The sequence below is a fragment of the Dermacentor silvarum genome, chromosome 3, assembly GCF_013339745.2.
Source record: "Dermacentor silvarum isolate Dsil-2018 chromosome 3, BIME_Dsil_1.4, whole genome shotgun sequence".
NCBI lineage: Eukaryota > Metazoa > Arthropoda > Arachnida > Ixodida > Ixodidae > Dermacentor > Dermacentor silvarum.
Window position 1 is genome coordinate 65,433,018 of NC_051156.1, and position 12,747 is coordinate 65,445,764.

The following is a 12,747-nucleotide window of genomic DNA, read 5'->3' on the forward strand; positions in this document are numbered from 1 at the left end:
TATGCATACATGAAGCACAGTCGTGTTTACAGCCATGTAGAATACTTTCTTGTTTGGCTGTTTCGGAGAAAGGTGAAAGTAGCATCAATTTTTTTCCTAAAACATGCGCACCTAACTCTCCCTTTTACGCATTAATGCAATAACCGCATTTCAGTAGAACAACTCAACAGAGCAATAAGAAGCTTGATGAAAGCATCGCAGGCGGTATCCTATTCTAACATCATACTGATTTATATATAAAGTTGACACCAAATACCAATATTGCTGTTCCCTGTAAAACGAAATATCTGCCATAATTAAGTGCTGAAGGAACGTTAGGTTTGGAGCAAAGCATTGTACAATGAAAATTTTCCATACTGAATTCGCGGGCATTGTTTTACGCAATATTTAATGACAGATATGGCGAACCTCTGCGTTGCAAAAGCAGTAATCCCTAAAATTCTATATAGCTTCGATATCCAAGCAGAAAACATTTTCACGATTCACGCAGTTTCGCAAAAGAGAGTGCACTTTAAGCGTGACAGCAGAAAGCAGCCAAAACTTCATTCATGACGTACCGCTGGCGCGTCCTATACACCGAGCATGCTCGAAGCGAACGAGCGCGCACGGCATCCGAGCGAGCCCGAGTGAGCGGCGTCCTGGCCTTGACGTCAGTCTGGAGAGGGCGCCACTCCAACTTATCGCCGCTAATAGCGCTGCATGAACGGAGGTCTGTCTGTGGTGGCTGCTGTGAATCGCAGCCACGAGTCAGCCGCGCGCTACCTCTCGCGATCTTCCGAGAGGCAGTCGCGCCACACTTCGCTACACTTGGAACGTGCCACACGAGACAGATTGTCCGCGCCAGCCAATATATCGCGAAATGAAAACACGTATAGATGTGCGCTCAAATTTCGGATTAGGGAGTATTGTAATCGTAGCTTATTTTTTTAATAGCCTCTCAGACGTCTTGTGTATGAAGAACAAGGAAGTCACGCAATACCAGATCAACGACCGCGCGCCGTCACGGGGAACTATCCCGTCCCGCTTTCACTAAATGGCAGCATCTATATCAAAGATGAAGCCGGTTGAGTTCGAGTCAAGTTAATCTTTACAAAATATAGAAACGCAGATGAATTGCCCTATGGCTTTTAAAATATTATATTTGCGTATAGGGATACCAAGCACCCTTCCCTTCCAGCCATATTTGATGCATAAGTGGCTACGGCGCTTTGCAAACGGCAAATAGCAGATCTTGCTGGGTGCGGAATAGCGTGAGGTCTGGCAAACATATCCGGCCAGCATGTCACTGGCTACACACGTATACGCTATAAATCACACAAAACCTGCAATTTAACGTGAATCCCACCGTTGTCGTTGGTTACTAAGGCAGCTGGTACATGCCGATGATTTCAAGAGTGAGCTTGTGCTAACGCATTTGCATGACCCTACCTCCCCCCTTGCCTTTATTTCTGTACTTCTGTTCCACGAAAACAGTGATGTTGACCCCAGAGAAAGCAAGCAAAGCCACAGTCAGTATATACGGCTTGCCCAGCATCTACAATTTCAAGCAATTGCACTTCCACTGGGGCGCCAAGTCCACAGAGGGCAGCGAACATCATGTTGATGGCAAATCAAATGCCATGGAGGTAAGTCATATGGACCTTCCTAATTATCAGGCGAGCTTATCGTGGGATGTGGTTACGCTGCGCCCGAACGCTGGTCCGTTAACGCGATACCTGCCTCAATATGCAATAGAAAATTTTAAAACAACCAAGTATTTGCTCAGGTATACTTGTGTGTACTGAAGGACGAGATAGAAACGTGCACTGATGTTGATGCCTAACGTTTACACCTGGTCCAAATTTATGGTACCAATAATGCAAACATTATGAACGCCCGTCGTGTATCATCCTTATACTGTGACAAGGCACACCTTTCTTCACAAATTAAAACAAAATTTACTCCCAGTCCCAGTTAGATGCAGCCCCTCAGCTGCATGATCAAAGTCATTCCTGTTACTGAAGGCACTGTGCACCAGCGGTTCAATCCAGCTAATGCTTGCGGTTGCATCAGCAATGATTTTCTACCAATCCCTGCGATGTATTCTCTCAGCATCACTGCATCCGATCATGATGACGCTCGATGATAAATGGGCAAATAATTAACCTTTCGCATTCTGGCCGTGGCGTCAGCTGGCTTACTTTGATCCGAAACCAGATGTCAGTATTAAAATGTGAAACCATGATGCACCAAAAGCAACAATCGAAAGTCATTAAACATTCATGAAACTGTCATTAGGCTGAATATAATCGATGGATAAATGACTGATTGAAGACATTAAAGTGTGGTTGCTTTTGCCACTGGCTGTGGGAGATAGGCAAATAATTTATTTTTAGTACCTGTGATAATTTTCTAAAATAATCCAGCTTCTCTACTGAACTGTTCAGACCACATCTTAAAGGCAGCTCCTTCATATAAAGCCACAGTATTGCATTTTTGTTGTTGGTATTGCTGCTGCTACTAAAATATGCTTGCTTTCAAATAAAGTATTCCACAGAACTATTCTACCGACAAACTATTGTCTCATTCTTCTCCAAAGCGTCATTTTTTTTCACAAGGAACAGCGGCCTTTTGATTTTGTTTACTTTATAATGTGCAAAATCAAAGCGAAAATAACTGTTTGGCTATAGAAGTAACCATCTACTTCTGTGGTGACATACTACATTCCTAATGATTGACGTTTCTGTTGTCGATAACGCATACATGCCATCTGGAAGCACAGTGGCACGAAACGGCAGACATGCCCGGGCATTTCGCTTCCTTACTAATGTTCGAACTTTGCTAAATGAATCAGTTACTGAAATGTCAATAGCTCAAATTTCATTTAATTGCGTTAATTTTGAAATTCGATTCCACTGAAGTAAAACCTAGAATGCCAGGGAATCTCGCTTTTTCGTAAATGCAAAGAGCAGCCTACGCGAAGCCGTTGTGCGAGGAACTCGATGGCGTCGATCGGAGACGACGGCAGAAAACGTTGAACGCGGGCGAACTGGCGGAAAACAACTTGTGTGGCTAGCAAGGCACATAACACCATGATTTCGCAGCGTTCCACGACACCACCCCTTTTTTATATCCCCTAACAAATAGTATCGCATACATACAATTGCAATTATGCGTAATTATCAATATCGCGCCACAGCCTCCCATGCATATGTTTTCAGATCGCCCGAGCGTCAACCGCACCAGCGTGTCAGCGGCCTCGTAGCCACGCGGGGCATTCGATCCTCAAGCGAGCAGCGCAGCAGAATATATTCGAAATGCTAACCACCCCGCGCATACTGTAGCCGATCCGGCCGCCAATCGCTGCTACAACGGCGCCGACACGTCATGTAGTCGATGCACGTCATTGGACGGTGTGGTGTGCCCGACAGATCTTTGATTGCAGTATCATTTGGATGATTTCACGTCGCCTTGTTTTCCATTCGAACGGCAGAGCGCTCAATAATAAGGCTAATTGAAGAATTGCTCGAACACCATAGCAAAAAATGCGACAAAACTCCACTCACGATGACTGTCGACGGTCAATATAGCAGCACAACGCATTGCCACCGTGGAAACGAGTTAGGCATGAGGAATGTACCGGAGCGGGACTCCTCTTTTGTGCTTCACCAAAAACACTCGGGGCCACCTAGCGCCGCTTCCGCGAAGCCTGCGCGTGGCCTCCGAAATGCGTGGCGCGCGGGAACGCGCGAGCGCTGAGAAACGCGTCATGCGGTAACGCGGCTCCTTCCTCGGGCTTTTTTTGGACACGCAGCGCTATCTAATGGCACTACCGAGAAGTCCGCGCGTGACGTCCGAGGCAAGAAGCGCGGTGAGCCGGTGCCTGCGAACGCGAATAATTGTTCTCTCGCTTGCCGCACAGTCAACCATACTCAGTGACCCAAGTTGACGAGAGGTTCATTGAAAGCGGCACATGCACAGTGCATTTGTGGTGCAGGCTACGAATGCGTCGGGTTGCTGTTAAACGGCAACTCCAGCGATTTTTCGATGGCAACGGATCACAGTGAAATCCGCTGGGCACGGTCCTCTGCACACTTCCGTCATGTCTTCAAAAAAGTGGCTGAGAGAGTTGCGCGGATTTTTCCATTGCTTACCTCGAACCTGACCTCCTCCTAAGTTACAGGCCATATTGTGTACGACCTGAGGAATGGTACACGCAGGGCATGACGGGATCATGTAGACAGCGACGTGAGCGTGGAGGGGCCGACGATCGTGAGCTAGTGCTTGGCGTAAGAAGTTGCTGTCGCGAGAAGTTGCGTTCCCTGTGGACGGGCAAAAGGTGGGAGGCAAGCGTTGTTGCGTTGTTGGCTGCACGAACTTCACCCCTCGCCATCAGCACACACAGTTTTAGCCGATCCTGATAGCGTTCAGCCGAGGTTAACCCTATCGTACAGTCGCTGAGTTCGTGCGCTGAGTTCGTGCGTGACCTGAACTGAATTAAGCCCTTACGATGAAGAAAACTACCCCTGTAGTTCAGTGTTGACCAATTGGATTTGAAAAAAAAACAGAGCCCCTTTCTTAAAGAAAGATGGTTGAACGCGAAACATTCTCCCATGCAAACTGAATCAAAGTCAAAGTCCAAAGCCTCGCAGAAAGGCTGAGCGACCCGATGCGATGCATATAACATTTGATTGCTTGTTTACGATTGTATTTTTTTGAACGTTGATGCACAATTAAGACAAATTGCGTTAAGTTGCATAGCCTTTATATTAGATCATATAGCCATTCAACATGCACATACTCACCCTTTTTACGGACGACTCTACACGTGCATAGTACTGCCTTTGATCACTCTGGTAGACGGTCACAGACTCTACCGTTGCCAATACACGGGATCGGCCTAATGGGCACGATCGCGCTCGCGCTTACGTTCGCGCACGGCAGCATTTGGCCTTTCACTGCACCCGCGGCCTGTCCATGGTGACGGCTGGAAATGCATTGCGTGACGCGCGTAATGCAATTCAGATATATACAGTTCGTCTGGGTAGCGTGACGTTGCAGTACCCATTGTTCTTATCGGATAAAACTGCGGGTGTAAACTGTAGTGTTATACGATACGTATGCCGTGCACCGTTGTTCTATTGTGTGCGCAGATAGTTCCATTGTGTAAGTTGGCTTTTCTGCAGTGCGTTTTGGTTGCTCATGGACGAATCACTGAGACATAGAATGCTTCGCTTTAATAAACTATTCCTCATTTCGTGCAGTGCACATACAAAAAGTTAAAAGGGACAACACGACGCGCTGTCAACGTACGTACGTTGCCGTTCTGCAAGGCGGCCAGTCGCACTCGCTGGCACTTCCATAAAAAAACGTAACTACGTATCTCTGTGTATTTGTTCTAATTTCGCGATATATTGGGTGGCACTGAAAATCTGGTGCGTGCGTCCCGTTCCAAACGGAGCGAAGTGTGGCGCGGCTGCCTCGCTAATCGCGAGAGGCAGCGCGTGGGTGACGCGTGCGCGCGATTCCCATCAGCCGCCGGAGACAGACCTCCGCTCATACAGCGCTTTGTTTTCATATATGGTATCGTTGAATGCACTGAATGCACTTGTCAAATGCCATCGGTGAACACATCTCGCAACTCGCATGTCGCATGCCATCGGTGAACGCCATCTCGTAGCGGATGTCGCTGGCCTTGCGCGGCAGTGCGCTTTTCTTCTCGCGCTTTCGCCATAATCTCCTCCTCTACTTTCTTCCTAGCCGTCTCTTCGTCTCTGCCCGCTGCGCTCCGCGTTCGCTCTTTCATTCCTCGCTGTGCTCGTTCGCTTGGTTACACCAAGGGACAATGCCGACGCTCAACACAGGAACGGGCGCCTAAGAGCTGTACTCTAGAACTTTTGTCAACATGGTTCCCAGGTTATTAAACCTTGAATTCCTAGAGGTGATCGTGCTCAGACGTGAGACGGACGACTCGACGTTCGATGGAGGTAGCGCTGTGATTTTGACAGCGGCCGCGCCTATCAACAAGGGGAAGTGAAGTGGTTGGTAGTGGCGGCGAAAGGCAAACTTTAACAGTTGCTAGACATCCCAGAGTCGAATCAAAGCGACAAAGAGGTAGAAATATATTAGCCTTGCAGTCGCGATAAAGAGACTGGGAACTATTTGATTGGTGCGAGACTTGCTGCAAAACATTCCGTAGACTGTCTTCAGATATCCAAACTATCCTTTGTATAGCAACCACAAGTGGAATCAATGAGAGCAGTTTCCCTACAGCTGGTTGCATTTTTGAAGAGCAGAAGACGTGTCTAGAGGCAGAGGTGTCGATAATACGCTGTTCTTCGTTCTTTCTGGGGGTTTTACGTGCCAAAACGAGTTCTGATTATGAGGCACACCGTAGTGGAGGGCTGCGGATTAATCTTGACCACCTGGGGTTCATTAACGTGCAGTACAACACTAGCACACGGGCGTTTTTGCATATGTTTCTGCACAAACATGTGTAGATTTTCGACAGCGGTCACTGATGTGACGCTGTGCACTGCCTGTGCCTGAGAATTTAATGGAAGATGAATATGAAATAAATTTTCAACAAGTTCTTAGTGTACCTAAATAAGGTTGTAGTAAATAAATTCTGGAAAGATCCATTCACTACTTTCTTGTACGGTAAGGCATAGGGCAACTCACTACTGGTTTCCATTATTTTCCTTGTTTAATTTATTCAGGAGAGTTGAATATTCTAGCGTAGTTTATCACATAATTAGTGCAACTAATTAAATTTATATATTCAAGTGTCCATAAATACTTCAAGCCTGTACGGATGCTGCAAAATTTCTCAACATTGGTGAGAGGGATGTTAAAATGAAAACATAACGGCGAAAATTTCATTGTCTCCGTGAAGTTTTTGTTCAGTGGTCGTGTTCGAAGCCTTGTGTATGTTTTTCTTGCACAAGGTAGGCTCCCTGCGAATAAACGTGAACAAACAAGCATATCATATTCCAATCTGACGGGGAAAAATTACGTTGCGTACGTTTTACATGCAATGTACTGAAACAAAAGTAAACAGTGTCTAAATTGGCATTTATTTCAAAGCAAGGAGGTCTTAATCGTCGGAAAGGTGACATCATTATAATGAAGTCGACTAAAGCAATAAAAATGACATGTCCCGTGTGAAAATATTATTCCAGTATGATTGCCTTGCGGATCACCAATTTTTGTTTAATGAAAAAACTTCACAAGTGGCCGGGTATTATGGTATGCCTGAAAGCCAACAGACCTGCGTACTTAAATTAGTATTCGCGCCAAATTTATTGGCTCGAGTTCCATCACTGTACATCCGATTGTTTATATGAGATTTAAAAGTGAGATGGAATGAATGAAATAACCGATGTACATTTCTATAACTCCCTCCCTAAATGTAAGCAAGCACCGTGCCACTCCCAGCGGCTGTTGCCAGCCTGCCAGCCTCCCTATTTTCCTAACTGTCCATTGTATATTTGTGATTTGATACCAAATATTCATATGATAATTTGTGTGTGTTCGGCTAGTAATGAAATAAAATGTTTATTTTTGCCACAGTTAAGATAGCCAGCAAGAGGGGAAGCAAGGCAGAAAGCTGCTTTGATGCAGCTTGAAGACCACCCAGCGCCCGTTAGTCCCATGCAGTGTCTTCACAATAACCATGAACTCGAGGCTCAAGGGCCAATGGGTCGAACAGAACTGGGCCGGGCCGGACCAGGCCGGGTACGGTTCAGGTTTAAAATCATCGGGCCGGGCTCGGCTGGGCCAGTGAATGGTACTTTCGGGTTCGGGCCAGGCCCATGCCTGAAAAACCGTCGAGTGCAGCGCTCTAATTTCGTGTTCTCTATTGGGCACGTAAGTCTTATTCGGCTCTCGGTTTTTTGTGTCTTGTTTCAGATGCACCTGGTACATATCAACACTGAATACGGCAGTGCAAGAGAAGCTTACAAGCACCCCGACGGGTTTTTAGTTGTCGGCGTTCTTTTCAAGGTACAGCCTTGTCTCGCTCACAGCAATTGTTAACCGTACTGCGTAGCCTAGCGGGGAAATGCTCCTGTAATAATTCGGGGAATGGATTACTTATCGAGTGGATAAAGCTAGTACTCCGGTGAGTTGGATGAATATAAGAAAGATGCAAGGCAGATGTAGCTTCAAAATTGAGTGAAATCGAAAATTTGTGGTTTTCATTACATTGCAAATAAATGAAGTAATTTGCAAAGGTTGCAACTTCATTTATGAAGCTGTTACGTAGCGGACATTGGCGCTTCTATTAAAATTACGTTGACATCGTTAGTGAGTTCTTTAGTACACAGGGGCAGTATGTCAGTGGCTGTGAAGCTGCACTGCTTAGCACGAGGTCATAGGTGCGATTCTACGCCGGGGTGATCACGTCTCCCTGGAGGCAAAGTGCAATAACGCGAGTATAACGTGTTTTGCGTGCAGCTTTACAAAACCCCAGGCTGTCGAAATAAATCTGGAACCCTCCACTAGAGCCACCATGGAAGTTATACACCAGTAATATAACCTATTAAATGGAGGGACTACTGCAATGTGGTAAAAAATAGCAATTCATTGGGCACACATAACAAGAAATGAGCGATATTAGAGTAGTGATCGGACGCTTCACGATGAAACAGGGCACCGTGACCATTAATTATTAATATTTTCGGCGATATCGAAAACGGCGACGTAGAACACTACGTGCAGAAGCTGGGCAAGCCCTAGACAATGAAAAATAAGAGCGATGTCGCGTGGTGCAATATAGAGACCCCTTTTGCAGAGCAGTTCGTTCTACAGTAACCAGATGCCACTTTCGGCGGCGCGCCGCGTGTTGCCTCAGCGAACGGGCATGATTATAGATCCATTACCACTTCTGCCGTGCTAGTATGCGATCATCTGCCAAAAAATGCAACTGAGTGTTCGCTAACGCTTTGCACTCCATTTATGCTGCAAAATGGGGAACGGTGGAAGGAAAACGTGTGCAGTAGTTGACTGCAAAAATAGTTGGTGGCATATTAAAGAATGGAATGAATCTGTGTGGCCAAGTTCACGGACAGCTACTGCATTAGACCTGGAGGGCTTTTTGTTGCCGGCCCTGCGCGATGCACGGCTCTCTTTGGGGACGAAAAATTCACTCGTCCGCCAGCGTTGTGCCGGTGACCTCGAAAGGAAGGACATCGTCGAACACCGGAACATGACGATGACGATGTTCCAGGGTTTGACGATCATACCGCTCGTTACACAGTGATAAAGGCAGTAGCGCCACTTCCTGGCGTTGTAAGTTTGTCGCGAAATATCTACATGCACCCGAATTCACACACCAAACGTACGCTCACTCTATCGCCATTGTATAAAGAAGAAAAGAATGGACGTACTCTTTAACCAACGGGCCAAAGCATGGGTGACGGCGACTACACCGACAGCGAACGAATGTTCGGTTCACAGAGTAGGCGAGCGACTAGCGATAGTACGTATTTTATGCAATCTATTGCAAAGTACCAAACAGCTATATTCCAAGCAGTGTGCTCAGCAAGAACAAATCTATTGCAACTGAGACGTCCGCGAGTGGTTAGGCAGAAAATGAAAAAAACAGATATTGACCGCATGACGGAACGTTACTGAGCGAAAAAATTACAAGCCGCTCCTTTAAAAAATATGTAAAAATTTATGGCAAAACTCATCGCACGATGACTGTAGAGGGTAATGCGAATAGCATTCGAGCAATGTACCGACAGACCATATTCCTGAAGTAACGTTTTTATAGCGATAGCAATTATATGGACACTCCAAAGCGGATTTCTGCCGCCGGCATCGTCGCCACCGTCGGCGTCGCCATGAGGTTTGGTATGACGTTAACAGCGATGAAATCGTCGCCACGCTCCGGACGCTGCATGCGCGAGTGAAAGGCCGCGAGGGACGCGCGCTTTCACGGGGAGCGAACGCACGTCGGAGAGAAAATGCGCGTTCTGCGCCGTGCTCCCTGAAGGGCTGCAGAATTAAGCGTCTCTTTCCTCCTTTCCAAATATAGGGAGCAAACCCGACTTTTTCCGTCGCGCGAAAGGCTGTGGGGGACGGGAGAGAGGGAGGGGAGGCGGCGTTTAGCTGCGGCACCAAATGCGTATTTATGTAAAAACGCCGCGCGCGTTCGCTGCGAACGCCGGCAAAACGCCGACGGCGTCAACAATAGTTCTGCGCGTTTCTGGTGCTGCTGCATGTACAAGTATATACAGCTGATAAAAATACTATCCTTACTCTGTATAGCTCTCTATTAATTTGCTATCGCAATTGATGCTTCGCCTTTCGGGTGAATTTTTTTACCAATTTTTTTACACATGCGGTAATTCTGAGACTCGTTGCTTCGATTATATGCCACATACCCCGATATCACCCAACTTTGCTGAACGATGACTGTTTCGTAACGTAACGTTGCGTAACGATGACTGTTTCGTGAAAACTTCACGACGACGACGGCGTGATGGTGGTGGCACAAACACGATGGCATAACGACAACGGCCTGACAATGGATACGCGATAGTGGCTGTCTGTCGAATAACTGCCTTACACGGGCGGCATATTCACGATCGATTAACAGGAAAATGGCTGCGAATGTTACGACGAAGTTGGTATGACGACAATAGGATCATGTTACTGAAGTAATCACAATGATAAAACGACAGCGTGACGACCACGGCATGACGACTATGTGATGAGGATGGAGTGATGACGACCGCATGACGACGACGAGCCCACGTCTATTGCCCCAAGTTATTGGACAACTTGGGCCACTGGGTCGGGGTTCGCATGAGGACGATGGCATACCGAGTGTAAGATAACGAACCTCGAATGACGATGATGACGCGAGCATGACGGCATTACGATTGCTGTGTGACAAGGAATGCATTACCACTGTATGACGACGATGGCGTGACTACGAGGACATGACGAGAGTTGGATGATCAAACTGGAATGATGACGATGCAACAACCATGACAGCATCACGATCATGAGCACATACATACTGGCCCAAGCTATTACACTACTTGGGCCACTGGGCCGGGGTAATAGGCGTAACGACGACGGCATGGCGAGTGTAAGATCACGAAGCTGAAATGACGACGATGGAACAACCACGACGGCATCATGGCTATAGGCACATACCTTGTGGCCCAGGCAAGTAGACAACCTTGGCCACTGGGTCGGGATGAGAGGCTATATTTATATTGTGGGAACGCCGACATGATTAGTGGCATCAAAGCCAACTGTGGACGAAGAAGACGACGGACGCGCGAGCTGTGGCTGGGCGCCCTTGGGCGTGGCCGACGGAGATTGAAGCCTGCTGGCGTCAAAGGCGGGATCGAGACGACTCCCAGAATATATACATATATACAGGGTGTTTCAGCGAACACTTTAAAATATTCTTAAAGGTTGCCTCTGGCAGATAGCACAATTCTAGTACATGAGCTGGTATACTCAAAGAGGCGGACATTACTTGCACAAGAAACTGATATGAATAATCCAATAATTAACAAAAATTTACTAATTAAGTTTTTAACTAATTACCTGATGGCCCATATTGCAATTTACAAATTGTAGCCACGAAGTTCGCAAGGCGGATCCACTTGGAACGAATTCTCGGGATGACACCAGTTTCGAGATATTTCCGAACTTTGCGGAAAAATACGTTGGCGTTCCAGTTAGCGTCTTAACAAAACGTCGCTGTATGCATTGAAGCACAAAATTAACCTTGTGCGCCTTGCGAACTCCACGGCTACAATTTGTAAATTGCAATATGGACCATCACGTAATTACTTAAAAGCTTAATTAGTGAATTTTTGTTACTTATTCGATTATGCATTTTGTTTTCTTGTGCAAGTAATGTCCGCCTCATCGAGTACACCAGCTCATGAACTAGAATTAGGCTATCTGCCACAGGCAACCTTTACAAAATATTAAAAGTGTTCGCTGAAACACCCTGTAGGTATAAACTTGTAGGTTGAGGACGCACGTACGAAGAAACGATACTTTATTTCCTACGTTTCGGTCGGGGTCCGGCCTTCGTCAGGGAATACATGAAACGGTAAGGCGTAGTATTTAAATACCTGCGTGGTATTGGGGGGGGGGGGGGGCGCCCCACGACACATTGTAGCTGTAAGGTACTTGAACCCGTCTCGAATCAGCATTGCACATGTTTCATTTCATTTCATATCATTACCTTAAAGTCTAACGTGATGTAAAAAAATACGCCACGGCATGGCTGTACGAACAGCTTTGTACAGGGTCGCACAGCAGCAAATGTAACCAACCATATATACATGAAGAACAGGGTTTACAAAAAATGACACATACCTTCAACAAAAAAAGTGGTCGCAGTTTCACCTGAAAGGCGAAGCATCAATTGCGATAGCAAATTTGTAGAGAGCTATACGGAGTAAGGATAGTAGTTTTATCAGCTGTACAAACTTGGACATGCAGCAGCACCGGCAACACGCAGAACTGTTGTCGACGCCGTCGGCGTTTTGCCTGCGTTCGCACAAAACGCGCGCGGCGTTGGTGACTGTTGCCGGAGCCTCTGGGGGCGGCTCGGAGGTTTTCGACGAGATCAGAACGGGACACTTGTCGAGCAGCGTCGGAAGTCTTTACCACCTTCTCGCCTCACAACGTTTTATATAAATAGGCATTTTGTGCCACAGCTAAACGTCGCCTCCCTTTCCTCTTCCCCCCCTCCCCCACGGCGTCTCGCGCGTCGGAAGAAGG

At 46.7% G+C, this 12,747-nt stretch overlaps 1 protein-coding gene across 1 annotated transcript in view; it reads left to right on the plus strand.

Annotated features, from left to right (window-relative positions):
• Positions 1–1,475: 1,475 nt before the first annotated feature.
• LOC125944251 (carbonic anhydrase 15-like) overlaps positions 1,476–12,747 on the plus strand; it is a gene marked incomplete at its 3' end in the record, with an annotated part of 29,830 nt that continues 18,558 nt past the window's right edge. Inside the window, exons 1-2 of the mRNA XM_049664596.1 lie at positions 1,476–1,625; positions 7,891–7,983. Coding sequence (XP_049520553.1) covers positions 1,476–1,625; positions 7,891–7,983 — 243 coding nt within the window. The remainder of the gene's footprint in view (positions 1,626–7,890; positions 7,984–12,747) is intronic.